The following is a 15,509-nucleotide window of genomic DNA, read 5'->3' as shown; positions in this document are numbered from 1 at the left end:
TTGGACTGGATGGGCCATTGGCCTGATCTAACATGGCTTCTCTTATGTTCTTATGTTCTTAGGGCTGGCTGGATTACCCTGTCTGCTGATGTCTCTGAGTGTGAGAGAGGACCTGAGAGGTGTAATGGTCATGGATCTAGAGAATTTAGGAGATGAGAAGGGTAGTGGTGTGTGATGACCTGACCTACTTGTAACCCCAGACAGCAGAGGGATGTGTAGAGGGTGGTCTGTAGGGTTGCCAGCCTCCAGGTGGGGCCAGGAGATCCCCCACTTTTACAACTGATCTCCAGGTGGCAGAGATCAACTCCCCTACAGAAAATGGCTGCTTTAAAGGGTGGCCTCCATGGTACTGTACCATGCTGAGGCCCCTCTCCACCCTAAAACCTGCCCTCTCCTAGATCCACCCCCAAAGTCTCCAGGTACTTTCCAACACAGACCTGGCAACCTCAGGAGATCAGCACTCTGTGAGTGGAGAAGGGAAATCACTCTAGTCTTTATCTGTACTGTGTTTTGAACTCTTAATTATTTATGTGTTCAAATTTTAAGCATTCTTGACAGGTAGAGTAGTGGGCACATATACACAGGTTGCAAGCTATCCAAATGATTAGCTTAAGCCACTTCTGTGAGGACCAGAAATATTCATTCTATGCATCCACAAGACAGTGGGACCAATGTAGGACACTATGTTCAAACTACATAAAACAAGACACCATCCAGCTCCAGAGAGTTCTTTTCTTGCTTTCAGAACACTCCATCTGAATTGCCAAAGCAAAACCAAAATACATTCCTACATAAATGTAGCCTCAGAGGATTTTATATAGCCTCAGGCTGGCATCTAGATATAAAAATAGCTTATAAACTGACACCTAACATTTTGTATCCAGTGCAAGTAAATGTTTGCTTTGAGCCTTGCTTTAAGTCTGTCTTTCAGACTCGGTGGCTGGCTAGGTGGGTGGAAGAGGATGGGCATTCCAGATAGGAGAGGCACCACACTGGAGGGATTAGTGGACCAGGTGGTGGACATGTCAGGGGGCCTGGCATCTCTCCTCAGTAAAGGACAGTGGTGGTGAGGTGGAAGCTGCCATCAAATCGCAGCTGTCTTATGGCAACTCTGCTGGGTTCTCAAGGGCAGAGACGTTTAGAGGCAGTTTATCATTACTTACCTCTGTATAGTAACCCTAACAGCCTCGTGGCGCAGAGTGGTAAAACTGCAGTACTGCAGTCGGAGCCCTCTGCTCACAACCTGAGTTCGATCCCAGCGGAAGCTGGTTCAGGTAGCTGGCTCCAGGTTGCCTTCCATCCTTCCGAGGTTGGTAAAATGAGTACCCAGGTTGCTGGAGGGAAAGTGTAGATGACTGGGGAAGGCAATGGCAAACCACCCCGTAAAAAGTCTGCTGTGAAAATGTTGTGAAAGCAACGTCACCCCAGAGTCGAAAAACAACTGGTGCTTGCACAGGGGACTACCTTTACTTTTATAGTAACCCCGGACTTCCTTGGGGGCCTCCCATCCAAATACTAACCAGGGTTGACCTTGCTTAGCTTTGAAGATTTAATGAGATCAGTCTAGCTGAAAGACAATACTGTTGGGAAACAAAAGACCTGCTCACACTGGGTTTTGCCCAGTTTTTTTAAATGAGTCATACACATTTTGCTAAATTCTTTTTGTTCAGTGGAGTTAGGGACCATTCTCAAGACAGAAGTAGTATGTTGGTTGTACACTTGAAACATGTCATGAATAAATTACTTTCACAAACTGAGTACAAAGTTATTACATAAAAGGTGAAGTACACACCCTAGAAAAACTCAAATAGCAGTACCAACCCAAACACAGGAACATGGCTTAATAATTTCATTTAAAAAACCTTGTTGATATCTTTTAATTAATGGTGCTGTAACCCTTTGGGCTACTGGGGCAGGTAATTTCATGCCTTCATTTTCATGCCTTGTAATTGTGCTTCTGTTGTAGCTGATATCGTATTTTGCTGATCTTGGGATAAAGATGGAAAGTTTATGTTTCAAGGCATAAAATAGCTTTTACTTCATGTAAGATAACAATACTATCCTACACAAGAGAGCAGTACACAATGAATTACTTCATGTGAAGCATATCTCTGAAGCGTCTAGGCTTGTTTTAAGTCAAAGGAAGTACAGCAGCTAAAGATCTTCAACAGCAAGTTTTCGTTTTTGCTTTATAAACAATAAAAATGAGGCTATGTATCCCTGGTCGGACAAAGGAAGCAAAATACACGATATTTCTCTAATAGGCAAGTTGATTACACATTGAAGGTCATAAAGGATGATAACATGAGATTTATTCTCAAAAAGATACAACTTCATATAAAGTGACCTTAGATAATCAAATCTGTTGGTTTAGAATTACCTGTCCTTAAACTCTGATCTTCCAGTAGGTTCCCATTTACCCGCCCAGGGTGGGGTATTACCTGCCCCCCCCATCCCCAATTTCTCACCTCCAAGAAACCAAGGAATGAAAGAAAAATGGCATCCATATAGTGATTGTTGTTCATCTGTATACTTTTTAAAAAACCAATGACTGCTTAAACAATTGAAGATAATTTTTTCTTGGCCCATGTTTACTGATATCCAAAGAAAACTTCTGTTTAGCTCTGAAAATCTCTCCGGAGTGAGACTTTTTTAAGGATCCCAATTTCCAATCGATTATGTAGGGAAAGTGATTTTTAATTTAGTACACAGACTTGTTGCCGGTCACGAAATAGAGATACCTCTATTGGCCCACAGATGGTAGTGAGGAGTTATCCTAGCAGTTCAAGGGGAAGTGAAATACAACTGAAGAGGAAATATCTTTCCTCGGAGTCTATCAGCACGAGACCTGGGCAAGCAGAATAAATTCCACATCCCTAGTGGTAAAATAGATTTCTGCTGGTTTTGAACAAGCAGCCAACTGGAGGGACTTTTTCTTGCTTGAACGCCATGACATGTGAGTTTATGCGTACATTGAAAGAGATAAACCAAAGGCTTCCAAATAGATGTTCATAAATCACTTTATTATTCAGCAACATACAAAATCATTTAGTGGTGTAATCATTTATCAGGGCTTTTTTGGTAGAAAAAGCCCAGCAGGAACTTATTTGCATATTAGGCCACACACCCCTGGCACCAAGCCAGCCGGAACTGTGTTCCTATGTGTTCCTGCTCAAAAAAAGCTCTCTGTGCGAGACTGAGTGAATGTAAATTTCTCCTGTGATTAAAATGTATAAATAATTGCAGATTTTTTTAATGGCTAAGGAACAGGGAATGATGAATATCAGTGATCACCGAGACGTTCTGTCTTTGATATACAGCCAAGCAGGGACTCCATCATTGTTGGCTATGTTATTCTTCGCAGTCAAACCAAGTGTTGGTCTTCTTTATTTCAATAAATCTGTAAGTTCTAGGGTCAAACTCATATTGATTGGGGCCTCTGAGTAAATACAAACTTCCTAAAAGGATAATGAGAAAGGGAAAGGGAAGACTGTGAAACAGATTACTGCGATAAACTGCCAAATCTTATTGTAAAAATTTCATCTTCCTCACTTGCTTTCTTCTTTAAACTTCCCTTGCTGGTATCGGTGGGGACACACAGCACAGCGCTCTGAAAGCAAGGGGTATTTCTGTAGTATTCTGATCCTAAAGTAAAAATCTTGTACAAATCCATTGAAATGATTGGAACCAGGGCTTTTTTTGTAGTTAGAGCTCCCTTGCATATTTGGCCACACACCCCTGATGTAGCCAATCCTCCAAGAGCTTACAGTAGGCCCTGTACTAAGGGGTGTGTGGCCTAATATGCAAAGGAGTTCCTGCTACAAAAAAAGCCCTGGTTGGAACTTGCATTGGTGCAACAGCTTGGGATGGGAGCCTAAGATATCAAAATGCCAGTTGGTACAGAGCACAATGGACTTGGATGAACTGGCAACTGATAAGATTAAATACTCCTACACTTGTCAGATGATGCTTCAAATCAAGATTCTCTCCTGGGCCCCACTTTAGGGTTGTCAAGTCCAATTCAATAAATATCTGGGGACTTTGGGGGTGAAGCCAGGAGACTTTGGGGACGGAGCCAGGAGACTTTGAGGGCAGAGCTAGGAGCAAGGGTGTGACAAGCATAATTGAACTCCAAGGGAGTTCTGGCCATCACATTTAAAGGGACAGCACACCTTTTAAAATGCCTTCCCTCCACAGGAAATAATGGACAGGGGCACCTTCTTTTTGGGATTCAATCGTTTTGAAACTTGGGGGGCTATTTTGGGGAGAGGCACTAGATGCTATACTGAAAATTTGGTGCCTCTACCTCAAAAAACAGCCCCCCCAGAGCCCCCAATTCCCACGGATCAATTCACCATTATTCCCTAAACCAGCCGGAGATCTAGAGCTGTGGTGGCTGTGGAGGCGGGGCTTCCCCTGTCAGCCAGCCGGCTGGGGTTGGGGGGAAGCCTGTAAAACCGGGGGATCCCCCACTGGGACCTGGGGATTGGGAAGCCTACCACACCTTCTCAAAACATTTGACAGGCACCATAAAAAGTGTTGAGAGGTGCTCTGGGGCCCATGGGGATCATCTTGAGGATGACAGCACCTGGCATGTAAGTATCTAGCCAAAGTGCACATGGGATACAGGAAATACTCTCTGCTACGCAAGAAGTTATTTTTGCAATTGTATCCTGTTTGTCTTCCAAACAGTACAGTGAAGAATGCATCATTCCACCACCTCACATTCCTCCCCCTCCCCCCCCCCCACTGTTTCCACTTGTAATTGTGGATCCAGATACTAAACACAGGGAAATTGCAACATTGCCGAATTTCCATGAACAAAGAGATGATAAGCAAAGCAACCTCTATAACGCACAGCAATTAGGGCACACTGGGGAGAATCAGGGGATGATTAGAGACTCCAGGAAGTAACACAAGGCTTTCAGATGTACATCCCAGTTGGGAACAAAGCAGGTTTTTTAAAATAAGTACATAAGAAGAGCAGTACTAGATCAGAGCAAAGGCCCTTCTAGTCCAGCGTTCTGTTCACTCAGTGGCCAGCCACTGTGGTTACTGTCCAGAATCAGCCATTCTCCCCTCAATGCTAAATAAATGAGTTCCTGACTGGGAACTCACTTTTTCAAAATGCAGTGTGTCTTTGGGGCTAACTCAGGGATTTTCTCCTATCTACTTGGCTCAGAGTAGGGATTCTAATCTGCGCAACAGTATTTTTCATCCCCCAAATGGCACTCTGGAGTATTATTTGTCCCCACACCTACCCAGTGCAGTTTCATGAGGAAAGAATGTGCCCATCTCCTCTAGTTGGGCCCTAGAACTTTCCAAAGCGACTTTGGGCTAGTCTCTCTCTCTAAGTCTAATGTAACTCACAGAGGGAAGAATGATGTTGTTAAGTGTTTTGGACTTCCATTGGAAAGAAAGATGGGGGTCTAAGTGTCTATATAAATCAATCAATAGGTCAATGTTTGGATTAAGGGAACAATCATGATAGCCTCCTACCATGTCTTCCAAGTCATTAAGTTAGAAAGCCACCATAAAACTGAGATTTCATTAAGCTCACCATACCCATAAAGATCATCTACAGTTTACCATTATACTGAAACGCAGCATCCACTTTTGAGCCAATTTCAGGAAAGTCAGCTGCTATCTTCCTGGGATAGTCCTCCTCCATAGACCTTGTCTCTTCATCGTATCTAAAGAAAATAAAAATGGACTCAGCTGCTGGGATAGTTTTGTTAGTACACTATCTATATATGTGTGCTAACTGTTGTCCAGTTGCTGCCAACTTCCAGCATCCCTATGAATTAATGTCCTCCCAAGTGTCCTATCACCAGTTTGGTGTAGTGGTTAAGTGCACGGACTCTTTTCTGGGAGAACCAGGTTTGATTCCCCACTCCTCCACTTGCAGCTGCTGGAATGGCCTTGGGTCAGCCATAGCTCTCATAGGAGTTGTCCTTGAAAGGGCAGCTGCTGTAAGAGCTCTCTCAGCTCCACCTACCTCACAGGGTGTCTGTTGTGGGGTAAAGGAGAGTCAGAGTATAGGGCAGGATATAAATCCAATATCATCATCTTCTTCTTCTAACAGCCTTGATCAGGACTTGCCAACTGAGGGCTGTGGTTGACTTTAGTCAATGCATCTCGTGTTGGGTCATTATCTTTTTCTTGCTACCTTCAACTTTTCCTAGCATTATTTTTTCCAGTGACTCTTGTTTTCTCATCTTGCAACCAAAGTATGATAGCCTACCTGCAGAAACTGGCTATCTGTGGAATCTACAACACCTGTAGAAGGTAGCATAACTGTAGAAGTTAGCATAACCTGAAATTACGATATCCAACCTCCTTACCTCTCAAGTGGCATGTGAGGCGGAAAGTAATAAAAAAAAACATGATTCATGAATTTTGGCGCATAAGGGGCTGGAACCTGGATCCACGCTGTACGCACGGAAATGCAAACTCTGTGCGTCTCTGCTGGAGCAAGTTATGGCATTAGACATACCTCAACACTTGCAGTGATTTGCACAGTGTCTTGAGTAGTTGGAAATGCAGGTTGGGATATATACAGAGTACTGTCCTAATGGGAGATGCCCACTTCTCTGTTTCACTTGCAAATAATTAAAACATAAGAACTGGTTTTCAGGATTGTCCTCCATTGAGCAGAAAATCTTCACTCACCTCCAGTACTCGTCGCCTGCAAAGAACAATGTTTTCTTTGTTTCCTCATCATGAACAGCTGCATCCATTTCTGTGGAAGGGAGACCCAGGGTGTAGACAAACTGCGATGAACTTAGATTTGAGAGGTCCTCATTAGCAGTTCGATACCTCCCACCTATCAAGAAAATAAGACAACAGACCAAAAGATTATTTTTTTTAAAGGTAAAGTTAGTCCCCTGTGCAAGCACCAGTCATTTCTGACTTTGGGGTGATGTTGAATCACAACGTTTTCACAGCAGACTGTTTATTTTTTTATTTATTTGTAATTTGTATCCCGCCCTTCCCACCAGGTGGCTCAGGGCAGTTTAGAGGGTGGTTTGCCATTGCCTTCCCCAGCCATCTACACTTTCTCGCCAGCAAACTGAGTACTCATTTTACCGACCTCAGAAGGATGGAAGGCTGAGTCAACCTTGAGCCGGCTACCAGAACCCAGCTTCCATTGGGATCGAACACAGGTTGTGAGCAGAGAGCTCGGACCGCAGTACTGCAGCTTTACCACTCTGCGCCACAGGGCTGGTTAAAGAAGTAGAGAGAACAGGGCCACTGACCTGGAGAACGGGCTCTTGTCCCTTTAATGAAAGCTTAATGTGATCTTATTTACCAGGTGATATTACTGAACACCATGCCTTTAAAAAGTTCACTGTGCTGTTTCCATATCTTTGAGCCTCTGTTGAAAGAACAGGACGCTCCCTCCCAGGCTTGTTCAAGAAGCCTCCCCTGCAAAGAGACCCTCACATTTTGTTTATTGCTGTTGCTGCCATCAAGGGACAGCTGACTTATGGTGACCCTGAAGGGTTTTCAAGGCAAGAGAATTTCAGCAGTGGTTCGCCATTGCCTGCCTTTGCATCATGACCCTGGACTTCCTTGGTGGTCTCTCATCCAGCTAACAACCCTGCTTAGCTTCTCATTAAGCTGAGGTTCCATATTTCAATCTGAGTTGGAAGCAGAGAGGTTTGAATCATAGGTTCTCACCATTTTTTGCCTAAGCTGTTTCGCCTTCCCCCAGTTGCCCTGCCCCTCACAGGAGGAGGGGAGAATGTTCCTACTGTATGCTCATTTCTGTATTATATATATTGTGCATAGCAACCCAGCTGCTGAGATGCCTAAGCGGAACAATCTTATGGAACCTGTAATCCAGAGAAGTCAGCATGGATTTGTCCCCAACAGGTCCTGCCAGATCAACCTCATGTCCTTCTTTGATTGAGTGATGAGCCTGCTGGATCGGGGGACCACTGTTGATGTGGTTTACCTGGATTTCAGTAAAGCTTTTGGCAGGGATCCCAACGATGTTCTGATGGGTAAACTAGAGGACTGTGGACTGGACTCTAGGATAAGGTGGACAGGGAACTGGTTGGAGAACCACACTGAAAGAGTAGTTGTCAATGGCATTTAATCTGAATGGAGAGAGGTGTCCACTTTGTGCCGCAGGGTTTGCTTCTGGGCCCAGTACTTTTCAATATTTTTATGATTTTACATTTTAATCCCTGCTCATTCGTGTGTGTATAATATGTGCGATTTTTTAAATAAGCAAGCTGGATGAAGGTGTGGAGGGGCTGCTCATTAAATTTACAGATGGCACCAAATTGGGAGGAGCAGTGAACACATCAGAAGACAGAGACAGAATTCACTGGAGATGTGAACACACTGGAAAAATGGTAGGATGCAAACAAGATGCAATTTAACAGGGATAAGTGCTGAGTTGTACATCTGGATAAGAACAATGAGTAACATGCATACTGTATGGGGGATACACTTCTGGGTAGCAGCGTGTACGAACAAGATCTTGGGGTATGGGTGGACCATAAGTTAAATACGAGCAGCCAGTGTGCTGCAGTGACAAAAAAGGCTAATGCAATCCTGGAGTGTATCAACAAAGGTACAACATCCCTCTTTGCACTGCATTGTTCAGGCTGCCCCTGGGGTATAGTGCAGTTGTGGAGGCCTCACTTCATATAGGATGTGGACAGATGGAGTGAGTGCAGAGGAGAGCAACAATAATGGGTAGGGGCCTAGAGACTAAACCCTATGAGGGAAGGCTGAGGGACTTGGGAATAGTCAGTCTGGAGAAAAAGAGGTTGAGAGGGGAAATGATTGCTCTCTTCGGTGTAGTGATGAAGTGCGCAGACTCTGGGAGAACTGGGTTTGATTCCCCACTCCTCCACTTGCACCTGCTAGCATGGCCTTGGGTCAGCCATAGCTCTGGCAGAGGTTGTCCTCGAAAGGGCAGCTGCTGTGAGAGCCCTCTCCAGCCCCGCCTACCTCACAGGGTGTCTGTTGTGGGGGAGGAAGGTAAAGGAGATTGTGAGCTGCTCTGAGACTCTTCGGAGTGGAGGGCGGGATATAAATCCAATATCTTCTTCTTCATCTTCTTAAAAGGATTACTGAAGGAGGATAGGGAAATGGCTGAGAAGCTAAATGCATTTTTTGCCTCCGTCTTCACTGTGGAAGATAAGTCTTTGCCTACTCCAGGATTTGCTAATTTTGGAAGGGGTATTGAAAGACCTGAGTCAGATTGAGGTGACAAGAGAGGAGGTCCTACAACTGATGGACGAATTAAAAACTAATAAGTCACCAGGTCCAGATGGCATACATCAAAGAGTTCTGAAAAAACTCAAAGGTGAACTTGTGGATCTCCTGACAAAAATATGTAATCTTTCATTAAAATCTGACTCCGTTCCTGAGGACTGGAAGGTAGCAAATGTCACCCCCATCTTTAAAAAGGGTTCCAGAGGAGATCTGGGAAATTACAGGCCAGTCAGTCTGACCTCAATACTGGAAAAGTTGGTAGAAAGCATTATCAAGGACAGAATGAGCAGGCACATTGATGAACACGGGTTATTGAGGAAAACTCAGCATGGGTTCTGTAAGGGAAGATCTTGCCTCACTAACCTGTTACATTTCTTTGAGGGGGTGAACAAACATGTGGACAAAGGAAACCTGATAGATATTGTTTACCTTGACTTCCAGAAAGCTTTTGATAAAGTTCCTCATCAAAGGCTCCTTAGTAAGCTTGAGAGTCATGGAGTAAAAGGACAGGTCCTCTTGTGGATCAAAAACTGGCTAATTAATACGAAACAGAGAGCAAGTAAAATTGGGCAATCTTCGCAGTGGAGGACGGTAAGCAGTGGAGTGCCACAGGGCTAAGTACTGGGTCCCATGCTCTTTAACTTGTTCATTAATGATTTGGAGTTGGGAGTAAGAAATGAAGTGGCTAAGTTTGCAGATGACACTAAATTGTTCAGGGTAGTGAGAACCAGAGAGGATTGTGAGGCACTCCAAAGGGATCTGTTGAGGCTGGGTGAGTGGGCGCCAACATGGCAGATGAGGTTCAATGTGGAAAGTAATACACATTGAGGGCAAAAATCCCAGCTACAAATACAACTTGATGGGGTGTGAACTGGCAGAGACTGACAAAGAGAGAGATCTTGGGGTCATGGTAGATAACTTACTGAAAATGTCAAGATAGTGTGCGATTTCAATAAAAAAGGCCAACGCCATGCTGGGAATTATTAGGAAGGGAATTGAAAACAAATCAACCAGTATCATAATGCCCCTGTATAAATCAATGGTGCAATCTCATTTGGAATACTGTGTACAATTCTGGTCGCTGCACCTCAAAAAGGATATTATAGCATTGGAAAAAGTACAGAAAAGGGCAACTAGAATGATTAAAGTTTTGGAACACTTTCCCTATGAAGAAAGGTTAAAACGCTCGGGGCTCTTTAGCTTGGAGAAACGTTTACTGCGGGGTGACATGATAGAGGTTTACAAGATTATGCATGGGATGGAGAAGGTAGAGAAAGAAGTACTTTTCTCCCTTAGTCACAAAACAAGAACTTGTGGGCATTCAATGAAATTGCTGAGCAGTCGGGTTAGAACGGATAAAAGGAGGTACTTCTTCACCCAAAGGGTGATTAACATGTGGAATTCACTGCCACAGGAGGTGGTGGCAGCTACAAGCATAGCCAGCTTCAAGAGGGAATTGGATAAAAAGTGGAAGGGTTTCTAGCCCCACTTGTGAACCTCCTGATGGCACTTGGGGGGGGGGGGGTTGGACCATTGTGTAACACAGAGTGTTGGACTGGATGGGCCATTGGCCTGATCCAACATGGCTTCTCTTATGTTCTTATGTTTACGTATCTGAATGGCTCTCAGACGAGGGCAGGGAGCTGTTCCTATTGACAGCAGGGGATAGGACTCACAACAATGGGTTTAAATTAAGGGCAGGAAGGTACCAGCTGGTATCAGGAAAAACTTTTTCTACAGGAAGAGTTGTTCAACAGTGGAATCAGCTACGAAGGAGGTGGTGAGCTCCCCCTCACTGGCAGTCTTTAAGAAGCGCCTAGATAAACACTTGTTGGGGATGCTCTAGGTTGATCCTGCATTAGTAGGGGGTTGGACTAGATGGCCTGTATGGCCCCTTCCAAATCTGTGATTCTTGGATTTGATGACCTTTGTAGTTTTTTCCACTGGAGAGTTGAGGGCAAAAGATGCCTTTGTTTTTGCCTCAGACAGAGTAGCAGAATGGGACAATGATGGGACAGCTTTCATGGATGTTCATACTTTGATGGCATAGGTGAAGGAGGCTTTTGTCTTTGGTCATTCTGTCAGAAGTAGCTGAATTATCTAACAAACCTCATAACGTGCCCTCTTGTGTTTTGAGGAAACTGTATTTATGACAGCAATAATTGTAACAGTTTGGACTAAAAAGATATGGAAGGATATTTACCATAAAAAATATATGTGGTGCCTTCAGCTTCATAAGCAGCATCGATGCCACAGCGCAGAATTGGCCAAAGAGAATCAATATACATCTCATATTTTCTTTTCTCAGGATCTTTCCGTAATAAGCGTTCACTGTAGAAAAAAAAGATAACAGGGATATTTATATCAAATGACATCTAGATTCTTCCAAGGAAAGTTCTTGAATGTATTCTTTAAATACAGCACCCTGAAATGCTGTAAATCTAACAAGAAGTTTTTCAGAAGGACTACATTGTCCCTAAGACAGATACCAAATACTAAGAACCAGTATTTTAGTTGCAGGTTGTTTGCAGGTATAGTCTAGTGCACAAGATAGTACTAGGGATCTGCAGATATTTTTGGGCCTGCATATTAGGGAGCCAAAAAATAGCAGCACCCTCACTTTCCCAGGTTCTAAACTAGTATTTGAATCCCACATTTTTTGGGGGGTGAGATTCCAATATTTTTCAGTTCTTTTATGAAAGTGCTATTTTTAATGCTACTGGTACTAAAATTGCAGTGGAGCTACAGATGCCTATCCTTTATATAACCCCCAAATTTAAGTGAATTGGACCAAGACGTCCAACTCTGTGACACTTTAACAAGTTTTCCCCAGCTATCCTCCATTAATTTCTACAGGGGAAAGGGGGGAAGTAAACTAAATAAAACCAAAGAATGTACAACATTTTGGTGAATGATATCACGACAGAAGCGGTACCATGGTCAGATCACCTAGCCCTCAAGGCCCGTATGGAGACGCCACCTCAACCCTGTACGGGCAGAGAGCCTATTTTGGCTCACCCACGGAGCCTGATGGACCCGGAACGGTTCCAAAGGGCTCTGTGGGATCCCTGGCACCCTGGCAATTCCCTTGGTGACCTGGTTGAGGCCTGGCAAAACCGGCTATCCATGGCTATCAACGAGATTGCACCTCGATGCCCTCTGTGCCCTCGTGTGAGCTGGCTCCATGGTATACCTTGGAGCTATGACAGCTGAAACAAGGGCTCAGACGACTGGAGAGGCAGTGGCGGCATACTTGTGATGAAACGATGAGAACATCCTATAGAACGTTTATGAGGTCTTATGAGATGGCAGTCGAGGCTGCAAAGAAAAATTACTTTGCGGCCAGGATTGTGTCTGCAAATTCACGCCCGGCACAATTGTTTAGAATAATTGGAAATCTTATTTCACTGCCTCAAGGCAGACCAAATGTGAGAGAATTGGAGATAGGCTGTGAGGCTTTTGTGAAATTTTTTGCAGACAAGATCACGTCGCTCCACCAGGACCTGCCTATCACATTGGATACAGTATATGAACTTGAGGCTCCGTGCCTGTCTTCTGATTTAGTTATGGATTGCTTCGACTCACTCAGCCTGGAGGAAGTTGACGGAATTCTCTCTGCTGCATGCCCAACAACTTGTGATTTGGACCCTTGTCCCTCCTGGCTGATTAAATCCTGCCAGAGGGAGCTTAGATGTCCTTTATGGGACATCATAAATAGATCCCTCGCGGAGGGGCGTTTTCCAACACCCTTGAAAGAGGCTATGGTCCGCCCCCTCCTGAAAAAAAGTACAGCAGATCCGGCCGAATTGGCAAATTACCGACCGGTCTCTAATTTACCGTTTTTAGGTAAAATTATTGAGAGGGCAGTGGCGTTGCAGTTGCAGGGTTTTCTGGAGGACGCTTCCATCCTAGACCCTTGCCAGTCCGGCTTTCATCCGGGTCATGGGACGGAGACAGTGCTGGTCGCCTTGGTAGATGACCTCCAACGACATCTGGATTGAGGTGGCGTGGTGGTGCTGATGCTATTAGATCTGTCGGCTGCGTTTGATACAGTCGACCATCAGCTACTGACCCGTCGCCTCGCCGACGTAGGGGTTAGGGGGTTAGCCCTACAATGGCTTTCCTCCTTCCTCAAGGGATGGGGACAAAGGGTGGCAATCGGGAGTGAGCTATCCCAAGGGCACACACTAGATTGTGGGGTGCCGCAGGGAGCAGTCCTCTCCCCGATGTTATTCAACATCTATATGCGCCCCCTTGCCCAGATTGCCCGGAGGTATGGGCTTGGGTGTCACCAATATGCAGATGACACTCAGCTCTATCTGCTAATGGACTGCTGGCCTGGCTGCATCCCAGGGAACCTGACTTGGCTTTGCAGGCTGTGGCAAATTGGCTTAGGCTGAGTGGACTGAAGCTGAACCCGACGAAGACAGAGGTCCTGTGTGTGGGTCACAGCGCTCTGGGAAGGGAAATCCCTCTCCCGGTTTTTGACAGTGTACCGCTGAAAGCGGCGCACTGAGTCAAGAGCTTGGGGGTTCTACTGGAGCCTTTATTATCAATGGAGGCCCAGATAGCAGCCACTGCCAAGTTGCCGTTTTTCCATCTGAAGTGGGCACGGCAGCTGGCCCCCTTCCTAGAGCGTCGTGACCTAGCAACAGTGATTCATGCAATGGTCACCTCAAGACTGGATTACTGTAATGCCCTCTACATGGGGCTGCCTCTGTGCCGAACCCAGAAGCTGCAGCTGGTGCAGAACGCAGCGGCTAGGCTGTTATTAGGGCTCCTGAAGTGGGAGCACATACAGCCGGGCCTGCGTGGACTGCACTGGCTGCCAGTTATATATCAGGTCCGTTACAAAGTGCTGGTTATTACCTTTAAAGCCCTATATGGCCGAGGACCTGTCTACCTAAGGGACCGTCTCTCCCCATATGAACTCCAGAGAGCACTGAGGTCAGCAGGGAAGAACCAGCTGACTATCCCCAGGCCAAAGGAGGCAAGACTCCAGAACACTCGCACACGGACCTTCTCTACTGCGGCACCACACCTCTGGAACCAACTCCTGGAAGAAGTGTGGGCCCTGCGGAGCCTTGAACAGTTCCGCAGGGCCTGTAAGACCATCCTTTTTAAGATGGCCTTTGCCGATTGAATGATCAAAGGACTTGCTCAAAGTGACTTGCCATCATATTTGCTGATAGAATAGCATCAGAAATGTTGATTTTAGTTTATAATTGGAATGTTTTTAAGATTAATGTTGTTTTAATACCCATTGTATATTGTATTGTATGAAATGTTGTTAGCCGCCCTGAGCCTGCTTCGGCGGGGAGGGCGGGATATAAATAAAATATTATTATTATATTATTATAACCCAAGAATCACCCAAGCCAACCCTAATAAGAAAGCTGTTCCAAGTCTACCAAATGTAAGATCAGAGAATCCAGCCAAGGTTAACTCAAGAATCTACAGCTATGTCAAACTTGAAAACCAACAGCAAAAAGCAAACTTGACATAAAGCTAGTCAAGCAAAGAACACAACATTGCAAAGTCAATAAAAACAATTTAGAACCTTGAATTGTGCCCAGGAAACAAACTGGGAGCCAGTGTAGATGGGCCAGGACTGGAGTGATATGGTCCATATGACCTACTCCAGTCAGCACTCTGGCGGCTGTATTCTACACCAACTGAAGTTTCTGAACACTTTTCAAGGGCAACCCCATATAGACCACATGCTTAATGGAGATTCCTCCCCCCCACCCCCGTATTGGGAGATTTGTCTTTCTCTTAAGGTTTCTGCTTAAGGTTTAGGGTTGCTAGCTACAGGTTAGGCAAACAATACCGGGAGATTATGCATGTGGAGCCTTAGAAGGGTGAGGTTTTAGGAAAGAAAGCAACTTCAATGGAGCATAATGCCATAATGTGATTCCACTTCCAATTGGCCATTTTCTCCAGGCAAATTGATCTCTGGTCATTTGGAGATCAGAGGTAATCCTAGGAGATCTCCAGCTACCAGCTGGAGATTGGCATCCCTTCTTAAGACTCCCAGTAGGCCCCTTAAGGAGAGAAAAGTGTAACTAATCCTGAGTTAAGGGGCAGTGGCCTTGGAAAACTTCCTAAACCCTCCAAGGATCCAATATATAATTCCTGGAAGTGTTCATCAAGGATAGAAAAGTATACCCTCAACACAAGAAAGTGTGAGTTGTTGGCTGACTCGTGTTGCGGTCTAGACCAAAGAAAAAGGTGAACTGAGACGAAGGTAGTTAGTTGTGTTAGAGAATTAC

General features: G+C 44.9%; 1 protein-coding gene across 1 annotated transcript in view; it reads right to left on the bottom strand.

Moving 5' to 3' along the window:
- Positions 1-3,351: 3,351 nt before the first annotated feature.
- Positions 3,352-15,509, bottom strand: part of LOC132569131 (stromelysin-1-like) — a 28,426-nt gene continuing 16,268 nt past the window's right edge. Inside the window, exons 7-10 of the mRNA XM_060235313.1 lie at positions 11,441-11,568; positions 6,673-6,826; positions 5,590-5,693; positions 3,352-3,458 (exon numbers count right to left, since the gene is read on the bottom strand). Coding sequence (XP_060091296.1) covers positions 3,352-3,458; positions 5,590-5,693; positions 6,673-6,826; positions 11,441-11,568 — 493 coding nt within the window. The remainder of the gene's footprint in view (positions 3,459-5,589; positions 5,694-6,672; positions 6,827-11,440; positions 11,569-15,509) is intronic.

Source organism: Heteronotia binoei, chromosome 3 (genome assembly GCF_032191835.1).
Source record: "Heteronotia binoei isolate CCM8104 ecotype False Entrance Well chromosome 3, APGP_CSIRO_Hbin_v1, whole genome shotgun sequence".
Lineage (NCBI taxonomy): Eukaryota > Metazoa > Chordata > Lepidosauria > Squamata > Gekkonidae > Heteronotia > Heteronotia binoei.
Note: the sequence above shows the minus strand (reverse complement) of the source record. Positions and strands in the feature narration are given on the sequence as shown.